Source organism: Schistocerca nitens, chromosome 2 (assembly GCF_023898315.1).
Source record: "Schistocerca nitens isolate TAMUIC-IGC-003100 chromosome 2, iqSchNite1.1, whole genome shotgun sequence".
NCBI classification, from domain to species: domain Eukaryota; kingdom Metazoa; phylum Arthropoda; class Insecta; order Orthoptera; family Acrididae; genus Schistocerca; species Schistocerca nitens.
Window position 1 is genome coordinate 635,985,103 of NC_064615.1, and position 15,943 is coordinate 636,001,045.

Below are 15,943 nucleotides of genomic sequence, written 5' to 3' on the forward strand. Positions count from 1 at the left end.
ATATCGTTTGAAATCTAGCTCGCTCTGTTCGTCCTCGAGACACAGAGAACAGTAGCTACAGGCGCCCAGGTAGATACCGTGCTCTTTGTCTTCTGAAAGGCATTCGATACAGTTCCGCACTGACGTCTAATGAACAATAGATGAGTTTATGGAATACCAGACCAACTGTGTTACTGGACTGAACAGTTTCTAGCAAACGTAACACAGAATGTCATTTTGAATGGAGAGAAGTCTTCAGAGGTAAACGTAACTTAGGGTGTGCCAGGGGGGTGCAGTGAATCCGTTACTTTTCACAATACATATAGATGACCTAGTAAATAGCGTCGAAGTTTTCACGAGACTTTTCGCTGATGATGTTGTTGTATACAGACAAGCCACGACGATAGGAAAGTGTAGCGAAATGCAGGAAGACTTGGACAGGGTAGACTTTGTGTGCAGGGAGTGGCAATTGACCCTCGTCATAAACAAAATACATAGACAGAAAGACCCTTCATTGCATGACTACAAAATTGCAAATCAATCATTGGAAGCAGGTAGTTCCATAAAATATCTATGAATATGCGTACGGAGCGATTTAAAGTGGAACGACCTGATAAAATTAACAGCGTGTAAGGCAGATGCCAGACTGGGATTCATTGGGAGAATCCTCAGGACATGAAGTCCATCGACAAAGGAAGTAAGAGCGAAAGCATCTGCTCAGTCAAGTCTAGTTGCAGACGCTGGAAGAGAGGCGTTCTGCATCACCTTAAGGTCTTATTTTAAAGTTGGGAGAGTCAACCAATATATTGCTTCCTCCTACGTGTATCCTGCGAAAAGACCGTGAAGATGAAATTAGATTTGAGCCGAAACGGAGGCTTACCAGCAATCGCTCTTCTTGCGAACCATACGCGACCGGAACGGGAAAAGAGCGGAAATGACACTGCTACACAAGTACCTTCCGTCACACATCGGAGTACACGTGTAGGTATAGATAAGGCATCAGTACACTCTTTTTATGGGTAGAATGCAAAAACTTTGAGTGTTGGTGATTCAGCAGCTGCGGTGACGGGCTTCCGCATATCGTACATTTTTATTCTGAAAACTACGGGAAATAATTTCCGTTGACATCTGGTCACCCCGTGAAAGAAAGACTTCTTCATCCACGACATCGAGCTGTCACGGGAACATGACCCCGTATTACGTCTTACTCAAGCGTGGTGCCCACTGTAGCGCGAACTTTTCACGCGCCTCACAGAAAAGACAAAGACTGACTGCCGAGAACTCAGTCGGCTGGAACTAAACGGGTCACCTTCAAGGGCTGACTTTCTAACAGAAATCGCCGTGCGCATGACACTCTGTTTCTTTATCTCCCTCTTGTAAAGAAAGCCGTAGCCATTAACTGCCAGCTGTCACATTCGTTCAACATTAAAACTGTTCTCCTTTTTTTCTAGTAATAACTACAGAGTTAATCGAGAGGATCAGGCAACGTGCCTACATTAGATTTCACCTTGTCCATTCCCTCAAAACATAACACAAACATGACAACAGGCAATACACATATCCATTACAGCCACCAACATTCGAGAGATAAACCTAACACTTTAATGAGCACGTGTCCTGTGCTTATGGCGTTTTCTGGGTTTTGCAGGAGGAATACTAAATATTCCAGATAGTGGTAGCACAAATTAATTTTAATAAAATATTCCATGTGATATGTATCCAGTTTTATTGGTTAGGTATGGTTGTTAGTAACTCAAACTAACTGTTGTGTACATAGCTCCGCGTAGTCAGCGCGTACACAACTTTCCCACTAGAGCGCGCCCCACTAAGCACAACAGCGCAGGCACTGCGCTCGTCGTCTCCGCACTACGAGATGGCGCTGCCATAGAGACGGACCAAATTCTGCTACCGCCGATCTGCATATTAATATGTAACGCAGCCAATGAGATTGCTGCTAACGTAGAACCTTTTCTCCTCGCGGATCACACTCGCGCAGTGATACCTGAACGCGCGAGGTATTATAACGAGTGTACAGACCTCCGATTAGTCAGTCTGCATTTGTCTGCACCAGTCTGTACCAGTCTACATTAGTCTGTACCAGTCTATAGCCAAGTTTCAGTCTGCGCCTAATAAGATTACCATATTCCTGTACATAGCCATGAAGATAAATGAATAGACACTTTCTCAAGTATCAGAGATATGTGAGAATAAGATTAACGTACCAAGACCAAAGGAACTTCAGATTGTCAATAGTAAACAGCATCCAGAATCAAGTTGCGTAATGTCTATGCTTTTTATTATTTTAATAAATGTGTTTGAAAATTAATAAAGTTCTGTTTAAAGTTGGTCACTGTCAATCTGCTACTCTAAGCGTGCAAGTGGCATTTCTATCATCTGACCTAACGGCAGAAGATAAACACGCCACGATAAGACCACGAGACATATTGCTGACGCCGGCCGCGATGGTCTAGCGGTTCTGGCGCTGCAGTCCGGAACCGCGGGACTGCTACGGTCGCAGGTTCGAATCCTGCCTCGGGCATGGGTGTGTGTGATGTCCTTAGGTTAGTTAGGTTTAAGTAGTTCTAAGTTCTAGGGGACTTATGACCTAAGATGTTGAGTCCCATAGTGCTCAGAGCCATTTGAACCATATTGCTGACACTCGTCTACTTCGTTAGAGCGACAAGTCAAATAATCTGATGGTGTGTGTACCGAAGGTCTTACAGTACGCACACCACACTAACACTCACAGGAAGCGCTAAGCAAAGGGAAATGCTTTAAGTTAAAAGCCAATTTTCATTAACTCCACCTCCGACCTCAATGTCCTTTCTAATTCTCTTGAAAACACGTGTCGATCTTCTGAGATCGTCCTGGCGTTCTTTGTAGTTTTCGCCTTTCAGCCATCTCCACAGGCAAAAAACCAAGGGGTTAACTAATAAACGTGGCCGTTTCTGGCGATCTGTCTTCCGGAAATGTTAAGCTGAGATGGCGTCTAGCCTGATGACTAGAATGTGTAGGGGTCCAGTCATGAAGGTAGAACACGCATATCTTTGTAGCCAGAGAAACCTCTTCCGTTAATTTTGGAAGCTCATTTTGAAGAAGTCTAGATAACGGGGCTCTGTAATGTTTATCTATATCTCCATCTACTTAGTCCTGTAAGTAGCTATACATTTGTAATTGGGCACACGTTATATGGAATGTATTATTCGAATTAGTCTTAAACTACTACCTACAAAATATTTACACTTCGTACATGTGGCAGGAGCCAATAGCATCAGTAGCGCGAATGACGTATAATCTATGCAGTATGCGTTTCGATGTTCCATTGCAACATGAATACAAGATGTGATTTACTGCGATTCATGCGGCTGTTAATCGTACTAACATTTTAACATCGCTCACTGATGCCGGAAGAAAAAATTTTATTTACCATGCGCTCCTCTTGGTAGAAGAGTGTGAGGAAGCTGTTAGATGTGAAAATGCGGTTTGCCGAATGGTAAAGTAGGGTGTTTATAATTAGTAACGGAGAAGATGAATTTAACTTTAGTCTTTGGGGTAAGATACTGTGACTATGATCGATCCTGTTTGTTCACGTTTCTGCACTTTCCGGGTGTCAAAAATGTTCACGAAAACATACGCCACACCGTTCACTTTATGAATGAGATTCTGTACATGACGCTGAATCTTACTCTCTTTTCTTCATTATTTCCTCTACTGCGTATCCCGTCTTATACCGTGTTCACGTTTACAGAATTTGGCAACGTTAATCTTGTTATTTAACACAGTGTTGCCCATCCTCACACGACAGTCGTCAAGTAACCCATGGGCGAGAAGTTGTGTGTGCCAGCTGTCACATTCGTGTAATTTGTTCTGCTTGTTGTATTTTAATTGTTTGTGTATGGTATTCCCTGGGGCGGAATTTGGGGATCTGCCTAGCATTTACTGAAAAGATAGTGAAAACAGCTTAAAAATCACACGGCTAGCCAGTGTACCAGTCCACGGTCGTTAATCCGCCGTCTGCGATCTCCCTTCCCGCAAGCTAACGCTTCCGCGCTACGCTATACGAGCAGGTGATGAAGCTTAAATATTACAGAAGTACTAAATTTGTTTCATTTTTAAATTAGAATCGTAGTTTGTGTGAATATCGAACGCAGAAAAAATTCACGAAAATTTAAGTAAAGTGATTGAAATTTCACGTCGGAATATAAAAAATTTGCTCAAAACGACTATAATCGAATTATGTTAGAAATCACTTGCAAATACTGTACCTAACAGATTTGAGAAGCTGTCAAAGAAAGACGTAGAACTCGGCCCAAGTCTTACAGGAAATTACATGATGCTGAGAACGGAATACCTGTGAAACATATCCAGGCAGCATTTTCTTGAGAGACACATTGATTCCAAAGTCTTACTGCCACGAATGTCTTTCTTGTCAGACACTGATGTCAAACATATGGAAACAATGTTCTGGCCCCAGGAGTCACAGTCTTTATAATACGTTACGTGACAAAGCGAACAGGAGGCTATGCCGTACTTGAAAGTAACGTGGTCGTGTGATAAGGTACAAGTGCAGTGCAAACGCGGCAGACCATCGGGGAAAATGCCTTCACGAGCATCCGCAACGGCTTGCTGTTGATCTCATTAAATTATTGGTAATGAGTGGCACTACTGATGTATAAGGTGAAGAAACATATGAGCAGATTGCTAAAACTAGATGGTGTACAAAGTACACTATGCTGACCGGACTGAGACTGGAGTAGCTACGACAAATATGCAGAAACAGATTGCAAAAAATAAATATTTCATTAACTATATTACCACAGCAATAGCTGCCATATGATGAGCAATACGAAAAATATGAATTTTGGGAAAGCTCCATAGCTTTTGTTACACAGAACTGGTCGGCAAGGCTAGCAATTAAATTTTACAAAAAAAAGAAAAAAAAGGTATCTGCAAGGGACTTGATTTTTAAAGATGCCGGAATAAACGTGTCAATGAACGTGTCATTCGTTGCGAACGAGACAACGTAATTTGAGAAGCATTACATTTTCACGAGGAAATAAAGCACCAGAATAAAAGCGACTGGTAATTTCTTTAGACGAAACGCGAATTCTCACAAATATTTTTGCGATTATACTGTGCGAGAGGTATTGTGAAACGAAAGTGCCCGTCAGTGTTTACTTGTTGCGCTATGCGTCGGCATACAGAGGTGTCGTCTGTGATGGCGCTCCGCTTGTAATAATACTGGAGCGTACGCTTTTGTTACCTCTCTGCCCCCCTTCCTAGTGTTTCTGGGGCGTAAACACGACATTTTCCACCCTACACGGGTTGTCCGTTCGCGACTAGTATAAGGAATATGATACTGTGTCCGAGCAGAATTTGGGTGATGAGGTGAACTGGAAACAGGAAAACTGCGTTTTAAAACTGTGTGCCGCACTCGACTCGAGACCTTTGCCTCGCAGGAGAGTGTCTGAAATTTGGAAGGTAGGAGACGGGATACTGGCAGAATTGAAGCTGTGAGGACGGATCGTAAGTCGTGCCTGGGTAGCTCAGTCGGATGCCGCCAAGGCAGCTGAACGTGGTCAGTCGGAGGGTTAGCTGCCCTCTCCAATAAAAAGTAAGTGAACAGATCAACGATGAAATTGCACAGATGTCATGGGACGTTCGCCCCGAACAAATGCAACGAACGACAAAGAACAAAATGAGATTCTTAAAGAAAAGAAAAAGAGAACTCCGTAGAGCTTTTGCCCGCGAAAGGCAAAGGACCCGATTTCGAGTCCCGGTCCAGTACACAGTTTTAATCTGCCAGGAAGTTTCATATCAGCGTACACTCCGCTGCAGGGTGTAAATTTCATTCAGGAATATTGCATTTCGCAGGCAGTACCCTAGCAATTGTAACATCGAAACAAGTGACACAGATTGACTGAAAGATTCACCTTTCGTTCGCCTCCATTCTTTTCAAATTCCCTAGGCTGCTGTAGGACGACGATTCGATTCGCAATGGACGCTCGAGGTGGCTCCACAGGTAAAGCACTGTCTGTGCGGGACATCTTTCCTGTCCCAATCTCTGTCGAGCTCACAAACATGCCGCACGTAATCTGCACTAGGTGTTCTCAGCTAGAAGGAGCACGATAGTGCTCTACTGCGAGGAATATGAGTGACAGTACCGGGAATTTAATGTGGTTCTCTGCATAAGTGTCACACTCGATAACCACTCGATTACGGGAATGTTTAATATACGACATTGCGATATAGTATCGTAATAATAAGTACCATCATTCAACTGTGTGCCAGGATGCTCAGTTGTGGATCGTTCTCCTGTCTGTCCATTCTCAAGAAAGTCTTGTGTAATGTTGTACAACAACACCAACATGTACGACAACAGCAACGTGATCAATTAACTTCGGTCCTAATTACTTTTATCTGCGAAGGAACAGTATAATAAAATAGTGTAATTTTTTAAAACGATGAGCAACTTACTACAAGGAGTGGCAAAAATTGAGGAAAAGCTGTTGTGAAAAGAGCTCCTTTTTTTTGTGGAAAATTACACTGACGAGGAAAAACATTACGACTTCATGCTTAATAGTCGATCTTTGGAAAGAAAACCAAATGCGTGGCATGGATTTGACAAGTGCTTAGTAGGTTTCCGGTGGTATGTGGCACGTCACAGGTCATGCGATGCCTGTAAATCACGGGCTGTTGGTTTTTTAGGGCAAAGGTGGCACCCGTTTGTGTCCGAAATGTGCGCCGTCGGTTTCAGGCCAGGCGAATTTGGGGGCCATGACTCAACGTACTACTCACACGGCTGCAGCACGATTCTGGTTGATTCAAAATGGCTCTGAGCACTATGGGACCTAACATCTTAGGTCATCAGTCCCCTAGAACTTGGACCTACTTAAACCTAACTAACCTAAGGACGTCACGCACATCCATGCCCGAGGCAGGATTTGAACCTGCGACCGTAGCGGTCGCGCGGTTCCAGACTGAAGCGCCTAGAACCGCTCGGCCTCACCGGCCGGCAACGATTCTGGCCTTGTGACACAGGCATTTATCCTGCTGGAAGATGCCACCGCATTTGGAGTAGACATCGAACAGCAAGGGATGTACATGGTTCGCAGTAATGTTCACGATATCCACAACTGCCATTGTGACTTCAATTGTTCCCATCTACGTGCCGTGGAAGACGAAAGCTTGCACTCCTACTGACCTGCGTTCATGGCGCAGTGCATGTTTCGACCAGCGTTCACCTGGATGAAAGTGTCTCCGCAAACGCCATTCACCAGGTGTAGCGTGAAATGTGATACATCCGACCAGGTATATTGTCTCCATTGATCCGCGGTTCGATCTCAATGATCCAGCGGCCATTGCAATCCTAATTTTAGGAGTTATTGGGCCAATATCGGAAGACGTAGGAGTCCAACAATGTGCACTGAATGGTGTGCTTAAAAACAGTCGTGCCTGCACGAGGATTGAACTCCTTAGCCATAAATCGCTGCTACAGAGTAAGCAACCCTCCAGACTGCATCATCTGTAATGTGGCGTGGTCGTCCAGTACCTCTTCGCATACTCGTGTTTCACTGTCTTTCAACCATGCGAACTGGCGACCAGCTTGGTCTTTTCCGAGATGCTCAATCTGAGCCACCGGCCATAATAAACTTTTCTTTATCACAGTCGATTATGTCAGTGGATATTCCATTTCCCGCCCGTACGGTCGATAGAATTGCCTTATTAGCGTGTGGCTCCGCTTATACACTTTCTTTACGCTTGGGAAGCGAGCTACTGCAAACCAGTCTTGCGATGGACAGTCGTCATAATATTTTGGCTCATGTGTGTAAGCGTAGCATTTATGCACATAGACGAACACGAGGTACGTACCAGCTCTGAGGGCGTCCATGGGCACGGAGGGGTAGGGGATGGAGTAGGGGTAGCCCTCCTTGCGCAGCGTCTTGGGCTTCCGCCGCGGCCGGTACTTGTAGTCGGGGTGCTCCTTCATGTGCATGGCGCGCAGCCGCTTCGCCTCGTCGATGAAGGGCCGCTTCTCGTCCTCCGACAGGAGCTTCCACTCCGCGCCTGCAAGCAGAAAGCCGTTTCCATTAGCTCGCTTCCCAAGAAAACTGTGCCAACGCACACTGTTTCCTACAACAGGGCCCTAAATTGATGTACAGACATGACAGGATATGAAACACTGCCTCGATATTAAGATACTGTTTCGAGAATCATTGCCACTTCTCCATTTCCATCAAACCCCACAGGAGACCATTTGTTTTGTTTGAAATGTATGGATAAGAAAGTGTGACAAGTTCCTTGTCTATCTTTTCTGTGTCTTCGAAATCCACAGTTTGAAGAGTATGTGCTCGAAAACCGGTGCAGCGTAGTTCTTATTGTCACCAATGACGAACTCAGGCCGACCGTTGTGGCCGAGCGGTTCTAGGCGCTTCAGTCTGGAACTGCGCGTTCGCTACGGTCACAGATTCGAATCCTGCCTCGGGCATGGATGTGTGTGATGTCCTTAGGTTGGTTAGGTTTAAGTAGTTCTAAGTTCTAGGGGACTGATGACCTCAGATGTTAAGTCCCATAGTGCTCAGAGCCATTTGCACCATTGATGAACGCAGAAAATAGTTCATTACTTTAAAGCAACTGCCGAGTGTGATTCAATTTATTTCCGAAATTCAAGCGTTATTTTTCACAGACATTCCCGTAAGCCACACAATGCAATTGAAAAAATTCTTGTAGCAGTTTCTTAGTTACAATCGAAAATGGTATTAATAATGAAATACGAGGGCGCCTTGAAAATTGATGTCTCCGAATTTTTAAAATGAAAACTCTTACAGCATTTTTAACATAACACGCTTTAACAGTCTACATCTTTATTCTCCATGTCTGCATATTTATTTCTCAACATGGTCACCCAGACGGTGAATATAGATCAGTTTGTTGATACCGTCACTGTAGAACGTTTGACTTTGTTGACGGAGCCATTATCTCATCTCTGCTCGCACCTCTTTATCACTGTCACAGGGAAGTCCTCCAGAGTGTTCTTTAAGTTTCGGATGCAGATGGAAATCAGACGGGGTCAAGTGTGACTGTGTGGACGATAATCGATGATAGCGAACCCAAGGCGTCGGACTGTTGCTTATGTCGCTGCGCTCGTGTCTGGTCTGACATTGTAATACTGCAGGAGCGGGTGCTCTATGTTTGGAAGAACTCTCCGAATTCGTACTTTCAGTTTTCTGCGGTTAGAATATCGATTACAACACGGTGTTTCTCACGCACAGACATAGTTACGTTACACACCGCCGTGTGACACGCTACAAGTCGGAGCCCTCAAGCGGCACAGGGATGACACGTAATATCTCAACAGATACTGAGAACAGAATGAAAAAAAAATTGGTGGCGTTACTTTTCAGCGCGCCCTCGTATTTTTTTAGCAGCTGTCGACAGTTGAATATAATTTTTCCCCATTTCCTCTGAACTGATCGATTTCGATGATGCTTGTCGCAGTACAAGGACACAGTCGCGCATTGATATGCCATAACAGCTGGTCCCTGAGGGTCATGAGCAGTCCCGCTGCCTTTTCTACTTGCTAGTATATTTTTGTACTCATGTCAGAACAAGCAAATACAATGCAATTCTATACGATCCGTTTCATCCACGTAGAATGATTTATTGTTGCTTTTTCAGAAATGACTTGAATCGTTCTCCGAAAGGCATAAAAAGCCGTGAACACCGTTTCCACTTTTGGTCCTGCTGTGCCTCTGTCTGCACCCTTCTTTCTACATGTAGACGAAAGAGAACCACGATCTGTCAGCAGATCAATGAATGCACAGCACACTGTTATCCAAGTATTCGACTCCAACGCTAGATTTGCGTTTCAAGACGATAGTGAGGAGCAGCAATGCACTTTCCTTTTGGACGGTTCTGATTTCAGCGGGAAAGAAGCATTAACACAAAAGCCTTTTCCCCAAATCCCCAACAATGAATGTGAGAACATTTTCTTTATTTATGTTAGTTGATCGCATTTCACCACAATTAATGCAGCTTCAATGGCAGTTAATACTGTGCGAGACCTCCTAGTACTTCTTTAATTCCTGATTTCTACATTTGCATCGGAAGCCACCTTATGGCGTGTGCCACAAATTACGTAACATAATGTTGTCGTTTCCTCGTTTTCCTTTTTCAATTTCAAATGATGTGGGAAAAGAACGACTGACGACTGTAGGCAAGTCTCTATATCAGATGAAATTTCTCATTTTTTACGAGATGGTCATTTAGCGAGTTGTATGTATAAGGGAGCAATACTCTGAATGACTCTTCCCGGGAATTTACTTTCCCGAATTTTGCTGTCCATTTACCTGTGACCGATGGCCACCATGCTGTGGCAGCGATTTCATAGAAGCCCACCGCCAGCACATGGTGTTCCCAGTCACTAATGCTTCTTTTCGATACCAGAGCCGCCGCTTCTATAAACCGCTGCTCAGCGCTCCTTAGCCGGCGGAGAGGGGTCTGCTGCATTCATTTCAACAACGAGAATTGCTTAGTGGCATCGGGAATGAACTCTCGTCCTTTGTATGACAGATAAACTGACAGCTCGGACATGAGGAGGATTACGTGGTCTGTGTCTTTTCAACATTTTAAGCCAAATAGGGGACTGGTCTATTACCTTTCCGGACATGGGCCATAACCTACATATCTGAACAGTATTGCTAAGAGGCAGAGCAAGCTCTAACTGTGGAGTTATTGCCATAACAGGTTATCTCCTATGTGAATGTCCCCTAGTTGAAGGTAAAAGAGCTTTTCCTTTAAGACATAAAACATTTACAACATCATTACAGTAAAACAGAACTTTGTATACCTGATACTGTCTCAGAAAAAGCAAGGCTTAACTACAATCAACAGCCGCCATAGCGGAGACGAATAAGGCCTACATACAACCATAGGAAACGAGAAAGAAGCCCTATAGTTCTACGATCTCATGGCCCAGTAACGGCAGAGAGTTGGGAAGCGATCACAAGCAAACATAAGAAATACGAGAAGAATCAGTGAAAGATAAGTGACGCGCTGTGATCCTTCACCATGCTGTATGGATGCAATAGAATACTGCTGTATCCAATGGGATGTCCGACCTGGTACGGAACGTACAGGGACGCTTGATACTTTCCGACAGTAATAATTGTGTGTGTGTGTGTGTGTGTGTGTGTGTGTGTGTGTGTTTGTGTGTCCATCTCAGATTATATTAAGAGAAATAGTGGAGGCACACAAGACAACATGCTGCTTAAGTATTCTGCAAGGATCAGCGGTCCTAGCTTTACCATAAATAATCACAGAAGAAATATTAATGTCAGTGTTGGTATTAGTAGCGTAATTTTCTGTAGTAGTAGTTTCTGTAGAAATATCATAGTGGTGATGGTAGTAATAGGGACTTTTTATACATGTTACTGTCGTATTGTTCGTTATTGTACTGTAGTAGCACAATACGATAGCAGTATTAATAGCACTAGGTATAAAGTTAGATGTAAAAGTAGTTAAGATAATTATAAATAACCAAAACAGATGGCTGTTTTTGCCTCACAGTAAAGGAACACCCGACTGCAAGTGGGAAAAGATGCCATGCGAAAACTATATATAGAATTTCGTATAGAAGCCATGTATATGTTCAAACGATGTAAGTAGATAGAAGTAAAGAACAATCATAAGACACACAAGAACAGAAAAGGCATATAAGATTGGAAGAGATACAAGAAAAGAAAAAATAAATAGGTAGATTACCTAAAAGATTCGCAAAATCTTATGTGCACTCCTTCACGTTACATCAGTAACCGGCTTTAGCGCCGTGATGGGATGCATATCACATACAGCCGACTACACGGCTGATCACTGTTCAGTGGTAGGACCAAAGACAATCATAGAGATCTTAACACATCGATAGTGACTACTACTATCTTACGATTATACAAGTTGTATGACATATGCTATGATAAGTGACAGTCACAACAGATAGTCTGCATGTTACATTTACGAGATATAAGCAACTTAAGACTGTTGCAGTCATACCGCCGGTGACAGAAATAAATGCATAAAAGTGCCGACTTACAGACACACATAGACGGTAATGTGAAAGGAGCTACAGCCACATTCCACATGTGCACCGCTATTGTCGTACAGTAACTTTTAACGTACAGTCCTTACACGATTTGTACGAATATATTACAGTGTTACACATTTAACAAGTTAGATATCACGAAATATAGTTCTATCAACATCTCACATAACCAAACTAAAGCGGTAGATGGGGGTAATGTATAACCAATTACAATTTTAACCGTAATAGAGCCGTATGCTAAATTAAAACCATGCTGTATGTAGTATGCTAAATGTTCTAAGTTATAACGACTATAGGTTGAATTCTTATGAAAACAGGCGGAGCACTGGACTCGCATTCGGGAGGACGACGGTTCAATCCCGCGTCCGGCCATCCTGATTTACGTTTTCCGTGATTTCCCTAAATCACTCCAGGCAAATGCCGGGATGGTTCCTCTGAAACGGCACGGCCGACTTCCTTCCCCATCCTCCCCTAATCCGATGAGACCGTTGACCTCTCTGTCTGGTCTCCTTCCCCAAAACAATCCAATCCAATCCAAGAGGCGGAGCCAGAATGAACCATATCAACAGAACTTCACGATGAGCGTCTAAGCCTACCCACATTCAACGTTTATAGTGAGGTAACATGTCAATACAGGTACTGCAGTTACTTTTACAGAAGTTTGAAAATTAATGAAATCAATACTTCAGCTATTTTGCAGACGTCTTAAAATAAATAAAAAAGAAGACTTATTACGCTTAAAACAAGTAACTGAATGTACCACCTGGAATAAAGACTGGGTAATGAGATACTAATGTAAAATTTAGAGTAGATGTACTCATATCCCTATTCGAACAGTTTTATAATCTGTAGCATGTCTTTGAAACTATCAATGAAATTACTATTTTTCGGCCGTGCGGTTCTAGGCGCTACAGTCTGGAGCCGAGCGACCGCTACGGTCGCAGGTTCGAATCCTGCCTCGGGCATGGATGTGTGTGATGTCCTTAGGTTAGTTAGGTTTAATTAGTTCTAAGTTCTAGGAGACTGATGACCTCAGAAGTTAAGTCGCATAGTGCTCAGAGCCATTTGAACCATTTTTTACTATTTTTCAGACCAGTTTTTTTATTTAAAACAGCGTAAGTTTTTCCCAAATGTGTGTGAACCTCGAGTTCTTTTGAAATACCCATTTGGCGGCCTTTGTCAATTGAGTGCAACAACTGTAAATTGTACTCTGTGTTTGACACAGAATGGTTTCGTTTTGCAGATGTAGAGAGAATGTGAACTGATTGATCTCACTTCTACAAATATGTTCTTTGTATCTGATACGCGTCTTTAGTCCAGCTTGGCCTAATTAAACCTAATCACAATCACTGCAACTATACGCTCCGGACTGATAAAACTAGCTTGTCTTATCGATGATGTGAACTATACTATTTGTTGTTGGTATGAAAGGCTGGTGCAACATTAATATTACGAAAAATGAATTCAGTTTTATCGAATATGTCCCCTATAAATGGAAAAGTGACAAGCTTGTTTTCTTTTTTCTCTCCAAATTTTTAGCATAATTACCTTACCCATGCAGGCGATAGCAGCGTCACTTGGCGAGGAATAATTGCTAGTCAGACACGCATAAGATGCACGTAGTATTAGTAAGCGTGCTGTCCGTCCGTAGAATGGGGAAGGTGCGCGATGTGAGTTTGACCGAGGGCAGGTTGTGATGGGCCGGACGCTCGGCACGAGCATTTCGGGAACTTCGCGACTTGTCGCGTGTTCGAGGAGTGCTGTGGGGAGTGTCCTCAACACGTGGCCAAACCAAGGTGAAACTACGATCAGATGTCTTGGGGTTGGGCGGCCACGTCTTATTACGAACGTCGGATGTCGTAGGCTGGGCAGACTGGTAGAACAGGACAGTCGGCGGACAGTGGTGGAACTAACATCAGACTTCAACACTGAACACACAGTGCATTGAACACTCCTAACGATCGGCCTTCGCAGCCGACGATCGATTCATGTGCCAATGTTACCAACACGACATCCGCAACTACGACTGAAATGGGCACGTGACCATCGGCACTGGACGTTGGTGCAGTGGCAGAACGTTGGGTGGTCTGATCAATTCCGATACGTTGTTCATCATGCTGATTGGAGAGCGCGGATCCGTCGTCTTCCAGGGGAACTGCTCCTTGACACCTGTAGTGCGGGACGGAGACAAACTGTTGGTGGCTCCATTATGCTGTGAGGAACATTCACGTGGGCATCCGTGGCTCCAGTAGAGCTCGTTCAAGGCAGCACGACGGTCAAAGAGTATCGTATACTGATTTCAGACGACGTACACCCGCTTATGACGATCATATTTCCCGACTACAGTGGCATTTTTCAGCAAGATAATGCGCCATATCACAAGGCCAGGAGTGTGATGAAGTGGTTCGAGGAACACTGTGGTGAGTTCCAATTGATGTGATATCCCGCCAAACCACCATATCTGAGCCCGATCGAACAGATCGCGGATGTGATTTAATGTGACTTCAGAGCTCATCGCCCGCCTCCCCGAAATTTACGGTAATTAGATGACGCGCGTGTGCAGATGTGATGCCAACTCCCTCCAGCGACCTACTAAGACCCCATCGCAAACGGTGCCGCCGACGTGAGGTTGTCAATGGAACACAACGCACTGATCGTCGGATAAAGGAACCACCCCCATGCAGCCACCGTGTCACTGTGGAGTGTGAAATTGCGAATCTTGCAGAACTGTGAAATGTGGTTGCAGCTGCATCCGCTGTTAGACGTTGGTTCATTCAAATGGCTCTAAGCACTATGGGACAACGTCTGAAGTCATCAGTCCCCTAGAACTCAGAACTGCTTAAATCTAACTAACCTAGGGACATCACACACACCCATGCCCGAGGCAGGGTTCGATCCTGCGACCGTAGCGGTCGCGCGGTTCCAGACTGAAGCGCCTAGAACCGCATTTACGTTGGTCCCTTAACGTCTGTTGTATTACGTAACGGTCATCTACTGCTGTAGTTCACAGTGGCAGAACGCCTCCTCACCGTGGTCGACCACCTTCTCTCTCTCGGGCAGCGATGCCTATAGTTTGGAAGCCCCCCCTCCCTCCTCACCATTAAGGTGAAACTATGCTGCGAGCAGTACTAAGATCCCGGGCTACACTCGGCACATTTCGTCGTCCTTCCACTTTCCCGATGATTCTTTCCCGTTCTCATCCAGAAGTTACCTCACCCATAAGTTATCTCCCGGCCAAACATTGCCTTTTCCCGTTCCTTCAGAAGCCCCGTGTTGCGCTGTAGTCACGCTGACCTCGTGCAATGTGTCGCCCAACAACATGCTCCCGTCTTTTCATTTATTTTCATAGATGTTATGTTACCTTATGTGTCTCGTGGAGGTCAGTGTATCTTTCATTCTAGGATGTAGACTGTTACGAGTACTGGGAGGCACCAATATTTACGGCTAGTGTTTTGGAATTTGAATGCTGTGCTTTAAGATGCAATGTAAAATTTAACGAATCAACGCCTCATTAAATTTTATACCTGTGAACAATGCTATGTGTCTGCAGGAATTTGTAAAGCACAAAATATGAGACGTGTTTATTCATGAGTAGATCTGTATTAAACTGCTGATGAATAAGGTCTCACAAGGAGCGGCAGGTAGTGAGAACTAAAATGGGATGACTTCTTCATTAAAAAGTAAACAAGAACAAAAAAACAAAAGCACAGTTTTTGGAAGGACTGCTAATGCATAGAAAGGTATTCTCCACACATTCACGTCTCAGGTTTATACACTGAAGAGCCAAAGAAACTGGAACACCTGCCTAATATCATGTAGGGCTCCAGCGAGGAGAGGACGTAGAAGTGCTGCAACACGACGTGGCAT

The 15,943-nt window shown here is 44.1% G+C and overlaps 1 protein-coding gene across 1 annotated transcript in view; it reads right to left on the bottom strand.

The window, feature by feature from the left end:
• The window catches only part of LOC126235216 (transcription factor SOX-21), a 169,551-nt gene that overhangs the window by 130,467 nt on the left and 23,141 nt on the right, over positions 1 to 15,943 (bottom strand). The window contains exon 2 of the mRNA XM_049943946.1: positions 7,852 to 8,046. Within this exon, the coding sequence (XP_049799903.1) occupies positions 7,852 to 8,046 (195 nt within the window). The remainder of the gene's footprint in view (positions 1 to 7,851; positions 8,047 to 15,943) is intronic.